Source organism: Nelumbo lutea, chromosome 2 (assembly GCF_056320005.1).
Source record: "Nelumbo lutea isolate HS-2025 chromosome 2, American lotus-T2T, whole genome shotgun sequence".
In the NCBI taxonomy this organism is placed as follows: Eukaryota; Viridiplantae; Streptophyta; class Magnoliopsida; order Proteales; family Nelumbonaceae; genus Nelumbo; species Nelumbo lutea.
In genome coordinates, this window is record NC_142685.1 from 42,880,004 (window position 1) to 42,894,829 (window position 14,826).

The window sequence follows — 14,826 nt, forward strand, 5'->3', positions numbered from 1 at the left end:
ATCGATACAGTATCGATCTAACGGTCCATTTGGTTTGTAGGATTAGGGGTTTGGAATCAGAATTGGAATGAGCTATTTTGATTCCAACTGTTTGATGAGCAGAGTCAGAATCCCATTTCCATTCCAGCTGAAATGACATTCTCCCATTTGAGTGAATGATCATTCCCTATCCCTCCTTTTGGAATGAAATTCTTTTCTTATTGATTTTAATTTCCATTCCCATTTTTGTCTGAATCAAACAGTGGGAATGGACCATTCTGATTCCAATTATGAACCAAATGGACCCTAAGTCACTCTTCCAAAATCAATTAAGTAACCCCAAACAATGCAAATGATGCAAAAAATGCAACTAAGTTTAGTTGAACAAATGATTTTGCCAGAATATCAACAAAAAAAATCTAGGTTATAGGGGCTCCATTTGGAAAGAATACAAATATAAGGGTCTATTTGATTCAAGGGAATAGGAACCTGGAATCGAATCGGAATGACCCATTCCCATTTCAAGTGTTTGGTTGATCGGAATGGGAATCCCTCATATTGGGGAATGGCCATTCCCGACCCCTCCCCAAGGAATTGTCGTCGAACAGAGGTTCCGAGTAGAACTCCAAGCCATCTTCCATCGCCAAACAGAGAGCTGTACCAGTCTGGAGATGAACATGCAAATGACACTCCTATAAATGCTGAGGCCACAAAGACAAGTGAAGATGCTAAAGCACCAGAGAAAATGGAAGGAACAGGTTCTAGTTCAGAACATAAATCTTCTACCTCTGAATCTGTCAAGAGGAGAGGAGGAGAGCAACTAAACGCACTGCATTTTTTGATTCAGATGATGAAAAGGAGCCCTCTTTTGATGATTTGGTAAAACTTGTTGACGAGAAGGAAGAACAGTTGAAGGTGATTGAGAAAATGCAAAATAAAGTTCCCCGTACTTATGCAGAAATGGAAAATGTAATGGATAAAATAAAACGTGAAGAAGAGAACTCTAAAAAAATTGCTATTCAGGTTGGTGGCTTCTTTTCACCTCTACATGGCCAATGATCTTTCAAACGGCACTATGGATTTCTCTATCAAAATATTTGGCTATGTGCCTATGTCTATGTGGTATATTTAAGCTGTGATGGTGGTCTTTATATGAAATGTACTGCAGAACTTTGCAAAGAGCCTTTTACATGTTGCAGACAACCTTGGAAGGGCTTCCTTAGTCGTCAAAGATAGCTTCTCAAATATTGGTGCATCCAAAGACACTATTGGAGCTGTACCATTTCTGAAAACACTTCTGGAAGGTGTTGAGATGATTGATAAGCAGCTTGTAGAGGTAAGATATTTATTCTGTCAAAATCCATTTCTGCATTTCTTTCCCCCTTTCTCTTCCGGGCCCTTTATCCCCTTATTATCTCAAGTAAACGTGATCCAATTTTGAGTTTGCAAGCTTTGTATGGTGTACTACTAGTTTGGTGGAATCTTAACTAGAAGACCTAGGAGTAGGACAGTTGTCTGGAATAGGCTTCCCCACTGAATGAGGCTTTTAGTCTACCTTGGCAAAACAAGGGGTGAATAGGGACCAATTGCAATGGGGTGTTGAAAGTTAGTAAGGAATGTTATATTTTTCACTGTTACCCACCCAAAGTACAGTGTAGGTATCATATACAACATGAATCAATCACCTTAAGGCATCACAGCATTTTTTATGGTTTAATGGTAATGGTTCGCTGGAGAACAAGACCTTAGATCACCAAATGGACAACATGAATAATTTTGCAGCATTTGAACTATTGCTTTCTCCTTGGTCAATTGTGCTTATGATAACCCGACTCCTCACTTGTCCATAAATAATTCTGCAGCATTTGAACTATTGCTTTCTCTTTGGTCAGTTGTGCTTATGATAACCTGACTCCTCACTTTACTTACCTGACGTGATACGTGGAATATGTAATGAATCCCCAAACTTGTGCCTTTTTTTTGGTTTTTGTTTTCATTGCCAGAGTTTGATGGATTTGGATTTTGTTCTACTTAATGGGACACAAATTAAACATAAATTATTAACTGATGCATTACACTTTTATAATGCCCAAGCAAGAATGCCTCTTAGACCTCATAAAAAGTAGATTTCCTATACATCATTATGCTTTTGCATTTAGTTATTATGTTGCAAGCTGATTTGTTTGCTTTGTTTTATCCTTAATATTTCCCTTTTTGGATATGCATTTATTTGCATTTAGCTAAGTCCTTGTATTCCAAGATTTTGGGGTCAGATGGATGATGGATCTGACTCCTGGGAATATACCTGCACTAGAATCCATGCAACATCTTGCATTATGAATTTATGTTATCTATCATGATAGAACCCAACCATGAGTGGACAGACACAACTGCCGGTAACCTCATACTTATCTCCTCTGTATGGACTGATTCTGTTTAACAATCAAGGTTACTTCATTCATACACATGTATTACTATTAGTCAATTCTTGTCCTAGTAAAGGATTTGGATGTAGCCTGAATTTGTTTACATTGATCCTGTTTTACTGTCATTCATCACAAGTTTTTAAATAATTTTTTCACTACTTTGATCTTGGCATATTTTAGCTTAACATTCTTTTGGAGTGTTTGGTGAAACTCCTAACTGGTACTATTAATACCCTTTGTTGCAATCAATAATTAGTTTTGCCGATATAATTTTCTTGTCTAAAATGTATTCTTTCATTATTTAAACATATTAATGCAATCAATATTTAAATGGATTTGTTTTGCTCATATAAACAACTACAATTTTCAGAATATAAATTTTAAGTCATTAATAGTGTGAAATTTATAAAAAATTAGTTTTTGTTTGGTGTTAATGATTAAAAACTCTGTAGTCAGTGATTGTAATTTGTAGGGACTGGTTTCTCATATTATGTTTTTACTCCTTTTTCTTTTAGGTAAAGGTAGAAATAGATTGTTGCTTTTCTGTTGCCTTCTCCATTCATGTATGTTTTTGGAAGAACTTAAAAAAGATATAATATCTGGTAGGTGTTTCTCATCGTACACTTTTAATATTTTGATATGCAAACGTAAACATGCTGGCATTCTGGATGTTCAATTCTGTGAATGCTATTCCTCTTGAGAATCTCTTATTACAACCATGACCATAACAGAATGAAGCAAACTTTCCCTAAGCCCATAAATTTCTGTGTCATCTGTGGCATCTTGGGCCGTAGTTGAATTATCATACTATAGAGAATGGTGAAGGACCTGGTGTAGCAATTCATGAGGGAACTTCCCTATATTGACCCATATCCTAGAATTGAACTATATGGAACTTCCCTGTATGGACCCATATCCAGAATGGTCAAGGATAGGGACCATAGGACCTTTAGAAGGGCCAATATTATGAAATTTGCAATCCCCTACTCAAAAGGATAGACCCATTATTGAATGAGTCCAACCATGGATATTAGTCAGACCAAATATCAGCTTGAAACAGGTTCAAGTCCCATGTGACTTTAGATGCCCATAGGTACCCAAGTGTCAAATTCTAGGTTTTCTCTGTGGACATAGAAGAACTCAGATTCATGTATGGTTCTGCCCAATGTCACTTCCTATGTACAGGGCAAAATGCTTAAATGCATGAGGTCCATGGGTTTTGGGCCCAACCCACAAAATTATTAGTATCCTTTTACTTTAGTTATATCTAAACATTTGTTGCTAACCTATAGTTTATAACCCCCCCCCCCCCCCCAAGAAAAAAAAAATGTGGACTCTTCATCAACCTGGAAAGTTGGCTGGATGGCAAGTTTGGTGGTTCAATTAAAGGTCCCCCCAGAATAGGAGATTATGTCAACTTCCTTGGCTGTGGGAATTTCAATTAAAGGGACTTTGAAAATGACTTCACAAATGCACTTCTCAACGGGACAACTGAAAAGCATGCAGAAGGAAATAGGAAATCTCCATATGGAAGTGCTATTCTTCTCCAACTAATTATGTTCTCTTAGCTTAACCCACTGTTTGCAGTTATGATCAAGAAACCCCTTGAACAAGATGAGATTCCTGATGTTAACATTAAGGCTCTGCAGGATTCCTTTCTCATTCTTTTGATGGCAGCCTAGATTGTGTCAAGGAGTCTACTATTTGAAGTTTGAATTTCTAATGAGTCTACTATCTATTCTTTTCTACCTAATGCTTCCAAAAGTGTTGCTAAACTCTATATTGTAACTACTATTGATATAAAAATAGATGTGAAAACAAGGTATTTTGGGTCATAGATTTTGTATGAACTGATACAAGTTGATTTTGTTCCATAGGTTACACATTCAACTTGTATGGCTCATGGTTTTCTTGGTTTTCAACCTGAGGGGGACAACAGTGATGAGATATATCATATGTATGCATGGACACAAGCGTATAGTTTTTTCTTTTTTGTTCTTTCATTATGCTGGAAGAGAGGATAAATGAACACCTTTGACACCACTTTACTGTATCGCATGAATTGTGGCAGCAATGCAATGTTATTTTTTCTATGCAACTCTGCATGGATGGGTTTTGGTGAAGGGTCATCCATTTTTCTACAAATTTTGAAGGGTAAACTTTTTGTAGATGGGTTTTGTGAGAAATTGTTGTACATTTTTATGGTGGAGAATGATTTTCTTTTGTGATTTTTGTTTGTTTATGTGTTTTTCTTTTTTTTTTCATATTTTCTCCATATATGCATAGTAGCAGGTGGCCAATGTGTGTATATGTTGAAAATATATAGTGATGTTTTTGAGGTTCTTTTAACAGGGGCAGAATTGAAAACTTTGGCTGATTCTGATTCCAGTTTCTAGTTGAACCAAACAGCAACAATCAGAATCTGATTCCGATTCCTGACTGAACCAAACGGGTGTTAGGAATAAATGATTCCGATTTCGATTCCTGGGGATTCCAATTCCAGTCCTATCTGCAAACCAAACGCACCCTAAATATGTTAAACTCAAATATATATGTTAAAGTAAGGTTCCCCTATCTTTTCTTTCAAACAAAACATAGCTAAAGGGTAAATTATGGAGACCCCCTATACTATGGGGTTAGTAAAACTTGCCCCCTTAAACTTTCATTTGGGACAAAAACCTTATTGGAGTTTCACTCTGTGACAAAAAACTCCATTCATTAGGGTTCCATTAGTTAACTTCCAAAAATGATTCTCATTCAACAATTTAAAGTTTTTTCAGGTTTTCAAACTACCTTTTTCTTATTTATTTGGATGATATTCATCTATTATCAATTTATCATTGCAAAATGTTCAAAGGTTGCATTATTTTAGTGACCTAGTCCCTCTTTTAGTCAATCATTGCAAGAGAGATTTTTCTCATTAAAGGTACAACCAATGAGAGTGAGTTGACAAAAGTATTTTTTGTCAATGAAGGCACAACAATGGAGGTATTTTTGAGTTATATGGTGTTTGGAAGCATAGGCGCTTTTTGGGACCGATTTTTAAGAAAAATAGCCCATGCTTCCAAGACCCGTTTTTTACAAAAAAAAAAAACGCTTCTGCCACATAGGCAGTAAGCAACACTATGTTGTTTGGTAAGGTGATTTTCATCAATGTTTTTCATCTATGTGCTGACAGGTAAGCACCACATAGGATACACAACAATCAACCATTGGGGGAAATGGGTCACCAAATTGGCGCTTCATGCATCTATAGGGGCCCAATTTTCGAGACATGCCCAATTTTTTAATAATCGGCTGAACCAAACAATGAGATACATGGACGTTTGTTAAAACACCTATGTGGATCCAACATGGCACAGTTTTTTTGAAAAACGGTCATGGTTCCAAACATCCCCTTAGTTAGAGTTTAAGAAAAAAGGACAAATAAGAGAAAATAAAGAAATCTAAGGCCATTTTGATAATTTAATGCTTTTCCGTCATCCAATCTTAATGATCAAAGGGGTATTTGGCAATGTTTGAAACCAATGTTGTTTCTCGAGAGGTGTTTTTTCAGAAAATGGTGTTGCATTGATATGTGGCTTCTTCAATAAATATTTTTAGGACGGTTGTTGTTACTGCCACATAAGTGTAACAACAATGTGTTACACCATTCCTTGATGTTTTTAGGACCATTTTCTCAATAAATATTTTTAGGACCGTTATTTCTCGTTTCCAAGGTTTGGTATGAAAAAGTGCATTTTCAAAAAAATATATAACGAAATTTAGACGTAATCTTAAAAAACAGATTTCAAATGTGACATAAATATGATGCCATTTTTTGTGACAAAGTAAAAGTTCAGGAATTTTTGTTGAAAGTCTAGGGGAATAATTGTTACTGGCCCAATAGTATCGGGAGCTTCAAGCACTGAGATTTCTAAAACAATTTTAGTAGTACAGAAAACAAGCAAAAGATGTAGACCTTCCAAGTTGCATCATAAGATCAATCAATTAATTTTTACCATCCAAATCATGTACCAATAAGGGTGAGAGAAAAAATAAATAAAAATTAAATCAATCGAAAAAAAAAACCAAAACTGAATCGAAAAATCGATTAATCAAATTAGTCAGTTTCGATTTTGGTTAATCAATATAAAAAACTTACAATTAACCGAACTGACCAGTATACATATACTTATATATATATATATATATATTTATAATTTTTATTATATATTTTTATAATATATTATATAAATAAAAACCGAAAAAATCAACAAACTAAAAATCGATAATAAGAATTCAGCTAACGAACCGTAAGCACCCCTAATTTCACATATCTACACTAACTAAATGATGTCCCAAATCAACATAAAAATCGAAACCAATGGTGGATTAATTTCACACTTCTAAGTGATGTACGTGTACCAAATCGAATCAACGATCTGCGCATAGATGCCGTTGTTTTTGTTTTGTCAAACATTGTTAACTGTTTTACAGCAATAAAGGGCTGCGTTCAGGTCACGTGCGCTGATCGTGGACATAAACATAAACCCTTATTCTCAAAACCCCTGCCTCTGTGTTGTGCCTGTGCGTGAGATTGCAGAGTCTTCCGCGCGCGAAAGAGAGACGGAAAACGCGAGGGTACTTAGTACTTGCCATTTCCAGAAGCCTAGATCGCGAGCGCTATATTTCTCTTCTATTTATACTCACATTGGAGCTTGTAGTTCATTTCTACTTCCATATTTTTTTGCCATTTACCAGTTCTAGGGTTTTCTCTGTTTATATAATATTATTCTGTCGCTAGAGGAGGTCAGGATGAAGAACCTGAAGCTTTATTCAGAGCTTACATTCGATCTCCAACTGCAGTCGACGGAAGAAGTTCTGTTGTTCTCTGCTTTCGATATTGAACGAAATCGCCTGTTCTTTGCTTCATCAGCAAACGTTATATACACTACTCAGATTCCTATATCTCAGGTCAGTTACCCTTTTATTTCAACTTATTTTCACAAGAGACGGAAAATTATTGCAGTTAGATTAATACTCTTTTTGCTTGAGGCAGCGTTTCTTTCCATGTAGAGGAGGCGCAAAAACAAAGTTTGGGCCATAAAAGGGCCAGAAATACAACGGAAACTTTACACACTGAAAAGTTTTCCGTCCCTTTCATGGCGAAACAAAGAGAACCAATGCACGTTTGAAGTGAAACTGTAACCTATAGAAATTAGCCATGGAGGCGGCATTTGATATAGTTTACTCGTACATTGGTATTCAAATGGAAAGCGAATCATTTTCCTAATTCTACCTGGTGCTTGGTTTGACTTGGAATATAGACCTGAATGGTTGACCCAGGAAAGATAAGAAGGAATGCCATTTTCCTATTACTAATACTCGTTTTCTGGAAAGCGTATATGTTTCAAGGTCAAATTGCGTAATACCCCATAAAATACTGTTTCCAATGGAAACCATTCATTTTTCTCATGTTCAGTGAGTTCGTTAAATTGTAACAATATGTAAAGTGGAAGAAGTGGAGGGAGAACCATCTTGTAAGGATCATTTACAAGTTGCAATGTTAATATTCCTGTCCTGCTGATGTGGCTTCCGATGCTTATCTATTTTCAATGCACTCGTTTTACTTTTTAATAAATACAACTAGCTACATTATATTGGCAGGGAAAACAATGGAGGAAGACCACAATAGCCTTGGAAGATGAACTTGTGGATTTAGAACCTGGGGACTGCACTACCGCTTTAGACTATCTCATGGAGAAGGAAGCACTGATAGTGGGAACTACTGATGGTTATCTATTATTGCACACTGGTGATGGGAAGACAACAGAAGTTGTTGGCAGAGTGGAGGGTGGTGTAAAGAGTATCACTCCTAGTCCAGATGGAGCCCTTCTTGCTGTTATTACTGGCTTTGGGCGGTTACTAGTTATGACTCACGATTGGGAGCTTCTATATGAAACTACGCTTGAGGAGCCTCCTGAAGATATTGACGTAAGTAAGGACTTCTTTCCTGATTCCTAGATATTACCCTTTTAAGAATGCTACATGCAGGAAGAAGCCACACTCCTTGTGCAGTAATGATTGACGTCTTTATGACTCCTAGGGAGTCAGTGAGATATCCTGGGCTAAGGCTTATCAGCACGAAATCACATTATCATCATATTTAGGGAGAATTAGCTTTAAATGCCTCTTTAAGGCTGTTTCCTCATCATTGCCTCAAGAGGTGCCTCATTTTTTAATGTTTCACATTAATTAAAGCACTCTCTAGATGTTTCATTAAAAGATGAAGATATATTTACTCAAACACATTAGAATGATGGTTTCACTGTTTCAGTGCTGTTATTTTATGGCACTCAACTGGGGCAATCAGACGGCCACAAATGGCGCAAGCATAATTGGTCAGTGTTTGAATACACATGATAGAAAAGTTTTCATTGTAGGGCCTCTAGTTAGCCTTGAAGAGGGTGTCCTAGTCTTCTAAAGCCAACACCTAAATGGTGTCTTAATTAATAACAGAAGTTCAAAATTAAGACAGTTCTTGGCCATTATGAAACATGGAAGCTGTATGCAGGAAACAACTTTAAAAGGAGTCCATTTGATGTAATATTCAGTCTAGGAAAGCCTACAGGTTGGTTACTTATGTTTGTCTGGTCACACATGTAAACAACTTTGGGATGGCTTCTTCCTGTCTTGGATATTTTAATAAGTATTTTTTTATTGGATTCTTTTAACAAGTATTTCTTCTTTGTTTATGTAATGGTCTGATCAATCTTTTTACTGGAGTATGATTTTCAGGTGAAGCAACTGGAGATTATACATTTGAAAGTACCCTTTCTTGGCGAGGTGATGGGAAATATCTTGCTACTTCAAGTAAAGAGCACAACTCTTCCTTGCATAGAAAACTTAAAATTTGGGAACGGGATTCTGGGTCACTGCATGCAGCTTCAGAATTAAAGCCTTTCATGGGAGTAGCCTTGGATTGGATGCCAAGTGGCTCCAAAATAGCTGCAGCATATGACAGGAAAGCTGAAAAAAAGTGCCCTCTGGTTGTTTTCTTTGAGAGGAATGGGTTAGAAAGAAGCTCATTTAGCATTGATGAGCCAATGGGTACAATAATTGAAGTCCTGAAGTGGAATTGCACCTCAGATCTTCTTGCAGCCATTGCCAGATGTGAAAGGCATGATGCTGTTAAGATTTGGTCCTTCAGTAACAACCATTGGTACTTGAAACACGAAATAAGATACTCGAAGAAGGATGGAGTGAAATTCATGTGGGATCCAACAAAGGCATTGCGCTTGATTTGTTGTACACTTGGTGGAAAGATCACAACCTACAACTTTGTTTGGGTAACAGCTGTGATGGAGAATTCAACAGCTTTGGTGATAGATAATTCCAACATACTAATATCACCTCTTGCTTTATCTTTAATGCCACCTCCCTTGTATTTATTCAACCTGAAATTCTCTGCTGCTGTTCAAGATATGGCCTTTTTCCCCCAAAACTCCAAAAGCCTTTTGGCTGTGTGCTTATCAAGTGGTAGTTTGTGTATTGTAGAGCTTCCTGCCACTGAAACTTGGGAAGAGTTGGAGGGCAAAGAATTCAACATTGTACATATCTGTTCTGAAGTGGAGTTTGGGTCCTTGAGGCATCTAGCTTGGTTGGATTCACATATTCTTCTTGGCATTTCTTACAATGGTTCTGCTAATACTGATCAATGTTTGGGAACATCGTCCACAGAATACAAGTTTTCTCATCATCACGGGGTGGATCACTTCTATGGGTATACTTTGTTGGAGATTGAGCTGGTGTGCCGTGAGGATCACATCCCCAGATTGGTGACCTCATCAGGTTGGGATGCAAAGATTACCAATCGACTATGTCTTGAAGGACCTGTGATTGGAGTATCTACTAACCCTGTCAAAAGAGGATCAGCCTTTATTCAGTATGATGGAGGAAAACTTATTGAATATACTTCAAAATTGGGAATTTCAAGGGCACGTGCAGAGTTGAACTTCCAGAAAGTAGATAGTGATATTGGATTTTCATCATCCTGCCCTTGGATGAGTGTTGTCTCTATTTCTGAGAAAGGGATGTTAAAGCCCTTGCCTTTCGGGCTTGATGATAATAGCAGGTTACATGCCGATGGGAGGATATTATGTAACAATTGCAGTAGCTTTTCATTTTACTCTAACTCTGCTGATCAAATAATGACACACTTGATTCTCACAACCAAGCAAGACTTGCTATTTATTGTTGATGTTGATGACATTTTATATGGCAATGTGGAAGTTAAATATCAAAGTTTCATTCGGATTAGTAATAAAAACAATGAAGAAAATAAAGACTCCATATTCATATGGGAAAAGGGTGCAAAATTAGTTGGTGTACTTAATGGAGATGAAGCTGCTGTTATTTTACAAACAACTCGGGGGAACCTAGAATGCATCTATCCTAGAAAATTGGTTTTGGCATCTATAGTTAATGCTTTGGTCCAAGGGCGCTTCAGAGATGCACTTTTCATGGTAAGAAGACACCGAATAGATTACAATGTCCTTGTTGACTGCTTTGGTTGGCAAGCCTTTCTTCAATGTGCTATTGAATTTGTCAGGCAAGTTAACAATTTGAGCTATATCACCGACTTTGTCTGTTCCATAAAGAATGAAAATGTTCTGGAGACACTGTACAAGAACACTATATCCCTTCCTTACATGAAAGTCAGTGAAGGTATACAAACAGGAAATTTGAAGGGTTTTGATACAAAGAGCAAGGTCTCTTCTGTGCTGCAGGCAATACGCAAGGCTCTTGAGGAACAGGTATCAGAAAGTCCTGCAAGGGAGCTTTGCATATTAACCACCTTAGCCCGTAGCGAACCTCCAGCACTTGAGGAATCCCTTAAGCGGATAAAAATGATTCGCGAAATAGAACTGTCAGGGGTTAATGACCACAGGAGACATTCTTATCCTTCAACAGAAGAAGCTCTGAAGCATCTCCTCTGGTTATCTGATTCCGATGCTGTTTATGAATCTGCTTTAGGCCTTTATGATCTGAACCTTGCAGCGATTGTGGCACTGAACTCCCAAAGGGATCCAAAAGAGTTTCTTCCTTTCCTGAAGGGACTGGAGAGTATGCCACCTGCTATTTTGCAGTATACAGTTGATATTAGACTGCACAGGTATGAAAGTGCTCTTAAGCATGTTGTATCAGCTGGAGATGCTTATTATGAAGATGCGATGAACCTTATGAGAAATAACCCGGAACTTTTTCCATTGGGTCTTCAACTGTTCACTGATCCTTCAAAGAGGACTGAAATTCTTGAGGCTTGGGGAGACCATCTCCATGGTCAAAAATGCTTTGAGGATGCTGCTACAACTTATTTGTGTTGTTCTTCCTTAGGAAAAGCTCTGAAAGCTTATCGTGCTTGTGGTCATTGGAAAGGGGTGCTCACAGTGGCCGGTTTGCTCAAATTGGGAAAGGAAGAGATTCTGCAACTTGCTAATGAACTCTGTGAAGAACTTCAAGCACTTGGAAAGCCAGCAGAAGCTGCCATAATTGCTCTAGAGTACTGTGGTGATGTCCCTGGAGGAATTGGTTTTCTTGTCAGTGCAAGGGAATGGGAAGAGGCTCTGAGGATTGGTCTTATGCACAAGAGAGAGGACTTGATTTTGGATGTGAAAAATGCAGCTGTAGAATGTTCCGGAGTATTGATAGCTGAATACAAGGAAGGATTGGAGAAGATAGGGAAGTACTTGACACGGTATTTAGCAGTTAGACAAAGAAGATTACTTCTCACAGCAAAGCTTCAATCAGAGGAGAGATCAATAAATGACATTGATGATGAGACTGCTTCAGAAACTAGCAGTACTTTCAGTGGAATGAGTGCTTACACTACTGGGTAAGTTTATCTTTCTTCTTAGTTGGATGACTTTTGCTATACATAAATTTGCTTTTTTTTCTGTTTTTGTTGGTTCCTATATATTCTTTTACCAAATTTTCCTCTTTAGGAGAGATTTTTAGTCTTTTACAGTGGGCTATTGCTGTAAATTCTGCTTCTGCAAATATTTATGAAATCCATTATTGCTTTGTTATAACCCCAAATGTAATAGTGATGTCGATGATGATGTCATCCCACCTTGATAAATTAAGTTGTTTGCCTTCTGAGTTTGAAGCTTGTTCATAAGTTGTGGCCCTTGGAACTTGGTTTATGTTGTTTAATCAAATCATTCTCAAGGCTATCAATATTTCTAGAATCTTGTTGCCTATTTTGCAGATGAATGTGATACTGGTACCTCCTATCTGTCTTAAGCTAAGGACTTTCTTGTGGTAGGTAATTTGCTACGTGAAATTCATGAGATCCCTACAAAAAGGAGGGTTTTATGCCTATCTACCATGTTTGCATGATATAGCTGAACGACATGGAATATATTCTTAATCATGTAATCTATAAAAAAAAAAAAAAAGAAAAATCTTGATCATTTAAAAACTATCTTGAATAGGACTATCAATGTGCTGAATTGAATCAAGTTTTGACCAACTTGGTTTAGGGCTCAGTTTAGTTGACTTTCTGGCCTACTTATGGATGTGAGCAAGTCACATCCTGAAGTTGCAGATATATGAAGCTGCAATTGTAAACATCTGAATCATGCACTGGAGTTTTTTTTTTTCATCTATATCATGTTTCTTTCGTCTTGTCCTTTGAGAACTAGGGATTTTATTGGAATATCAAAATCATAGCATGGCACCTCTTGCACATGTTTAATCAGTTCATTCATGATTAGGAAGTACCACAACCATGGCTGTTCCGTGATAGAAGGTCATGCAAATGAAAACAAATATAGGGTAATGTAGAGCTGGTTGATAGAAGGCAAAATCAATGAGCACAAAATAGGCTATGAATCTAGTGGAAAATCTAGAGAATAGTTGTTGGTTTATAGTAGTTGAGAAACACCATAAAACAATAAAGAGAAAAAGAAATGGCATGTTTCTCCAGCTCCTGGATAATTCTTTATTTACTCGTGTATTTCCTTGCTTCGGGTTCTCTTGACTGTTGTTGCATCTTGAAGCTATTAATTGCAGTGTTTTCCAATTTTTTGCCAAGCATCTACTGACATTTCAGTGCCCTCTATCAGGACAAGAAAAGGCTCTGGAGCTTCTATTTGCTCAAGCTTAGGCAGCAAGACACGAGAAATGAGACGACAGAAGAATAAAGGAGGCAAGATCCGAGCTGGCAGGTAGTTACGACTGTTCAATTATAACTTTTAGGTTTTCCTTCTGCTTCTATCATTTGGAGCATTTTGGTGGTTGTTACTCTTAGATCACATTGCGTTATTGATTAAGCATTTCAGCCCTGGTGAAGAGATGGCTCTAGTGGAACACTTGAAGGGCATGTCTCTAACCTTAGTTGCACAGCATGAGCTTAAATCCCTACTTGGTGCCCTTGTGATGATTGGCAAGGAAGAAACAGCTAGGAAACTGCAACGGGCGGCAGATAATTTTCAAATGTCTCAATTGGCAGCAGTCATTCTTGCTGAAGAAACTACCTGTAGTGATAACATAGACGAGACAGGGCATACCTTGGAGCATTACATACAGAAGGTGAAGAGTGAACTGCCCAAGTCAGAGGCTTTCTCATGGCAGTCTAAGGTTCTACTTCCTCCTTAACAGGTACCTCTTGAGTAATTACAGCGAACTAGTTCGACATAACTAATGTGAGGCTTGTGAGCTTAACTGCTTAAGCACATAAATAAATACACAAGCTATTATTTATCAAAACCGTGCAAGAGAGGACTTCTGTTGGAACCTTTTCTTTTTGAACCAGTGCTGTTAGATTCCATCGGACATGTTTCTTCTATTGGTTCTTCCCTACTTGAACTTGAATACCTTACATTGTCAATATTTTGATAAATCAGGTCTCAAGGTGTTAGTGTCTGTCTGATATTCTTGGCTTGAACTTGAATATCAACATGATGTTTGTTTGTTGGCTGTGGCTGCAGAAGCAGTTATGATTCTTGACGAGGAAATGGAGAAGCAAAGGTGGAACTAAATTGAACTGTAAAATTATCTCCTCTTACTCAAACTATTTCAGTTAAATTTTGTACCAACTGCTTGAATGATAAATTGCTTTTCCGTATGCATGCGACTTTTTTTTTTTCTTTTTTCAACATGACGCATTGTTTTCATGATGATTGTTATTTTCTCAATGGTTGCGAAGAAGGGTACATGCCATTCTCTGCAGCACGAATTGAGTCAAGTTTTGACCATTGTTGATCTTGCTTCAGCGAAACTCCAACCCCCCCGGTCCCCATTTGCCGAAAGCGAATCCTCACAAAACCGTCCTCCCAAGTCCCAGCCATCGAAATATCTCCCATGAATAATAGGGAATGCTCCCAATGCACGCTGCAAAAGGATGTGAGCACAGATAGGGGTGGCAATTTCCAAC

The 14,826-nt window shown here is 37.6% G+C and overlaps 2 protein-coding genes across 4 annotated transcripts; both read left to right on the plus strand.

Annotated features, from left to right (window-relative positions):
• Positions 1–469: 469 nt before the first annotated feature.
• On the plus strand, positions 470–4,633 carry LOC148870190 (grpE protein homolog 1, mitochondrial-like). The gene is made up of 4 exons (XM_088973398.1): positions 470–737; positions 827–1,002; positions 1,148–1,315; positions 4,283–4,633. Exons 1-4 carry the CDS (start codon positions 485–487, stop codon positions 4,427–4,429), a joined length of 744 nt encoding a protein of 247 aa, XP_088829524.1. The 5' UTR covers positions 470–484; the 3' UTR covers positions 4,430–4,633.
• A 2,324-nt stretch (positions 4,634–6,957) lies between these two features.
• ABO1 (IKI3 family protein) lies at positions 6,958–14,517 on the plus strand. 3 transcript variants are annotated; one of them, XR_016108172.1, is made up of 6 exons: positions 6,958–7,361; positions 8,055–8,385; positions 9,186–12,282; positions 13,517–13,618; positions 13,725–14,051; positions 14,381–14,517. XR_016108172.1 is itself a non-coding variant. In XM_088973742.1 (6 exons), the coding sequence occupies exons 1-5, from the start codon at positions 7,203–7,205 to the stop codon at positions 14,046–14,048; spliced, it is 4,005 nt and encodes a 1,334-aa protein (XP_088829868.1). In that variant the 5' UTR covers positions 6,958–7,202; the 3' UTR covers positions 14,049–14,051; positions 14,381–14,517. The 3 variants fall into 3 exon arrangements, 2 of the variants coding, with proteins under 2 accessions (XP_088829868.1, XP_088829869.1); XM_088973742.1 differs by having other exon boundaries at positions 13,733–14,051; XM_088973743.1 differs by having other exon boundaries at positions 6,977–7,361; positions 7,447–8,385; positions 13,733–14,051.
• Positions 14,518–14,826: the final 309 nt, after the last annotated feature.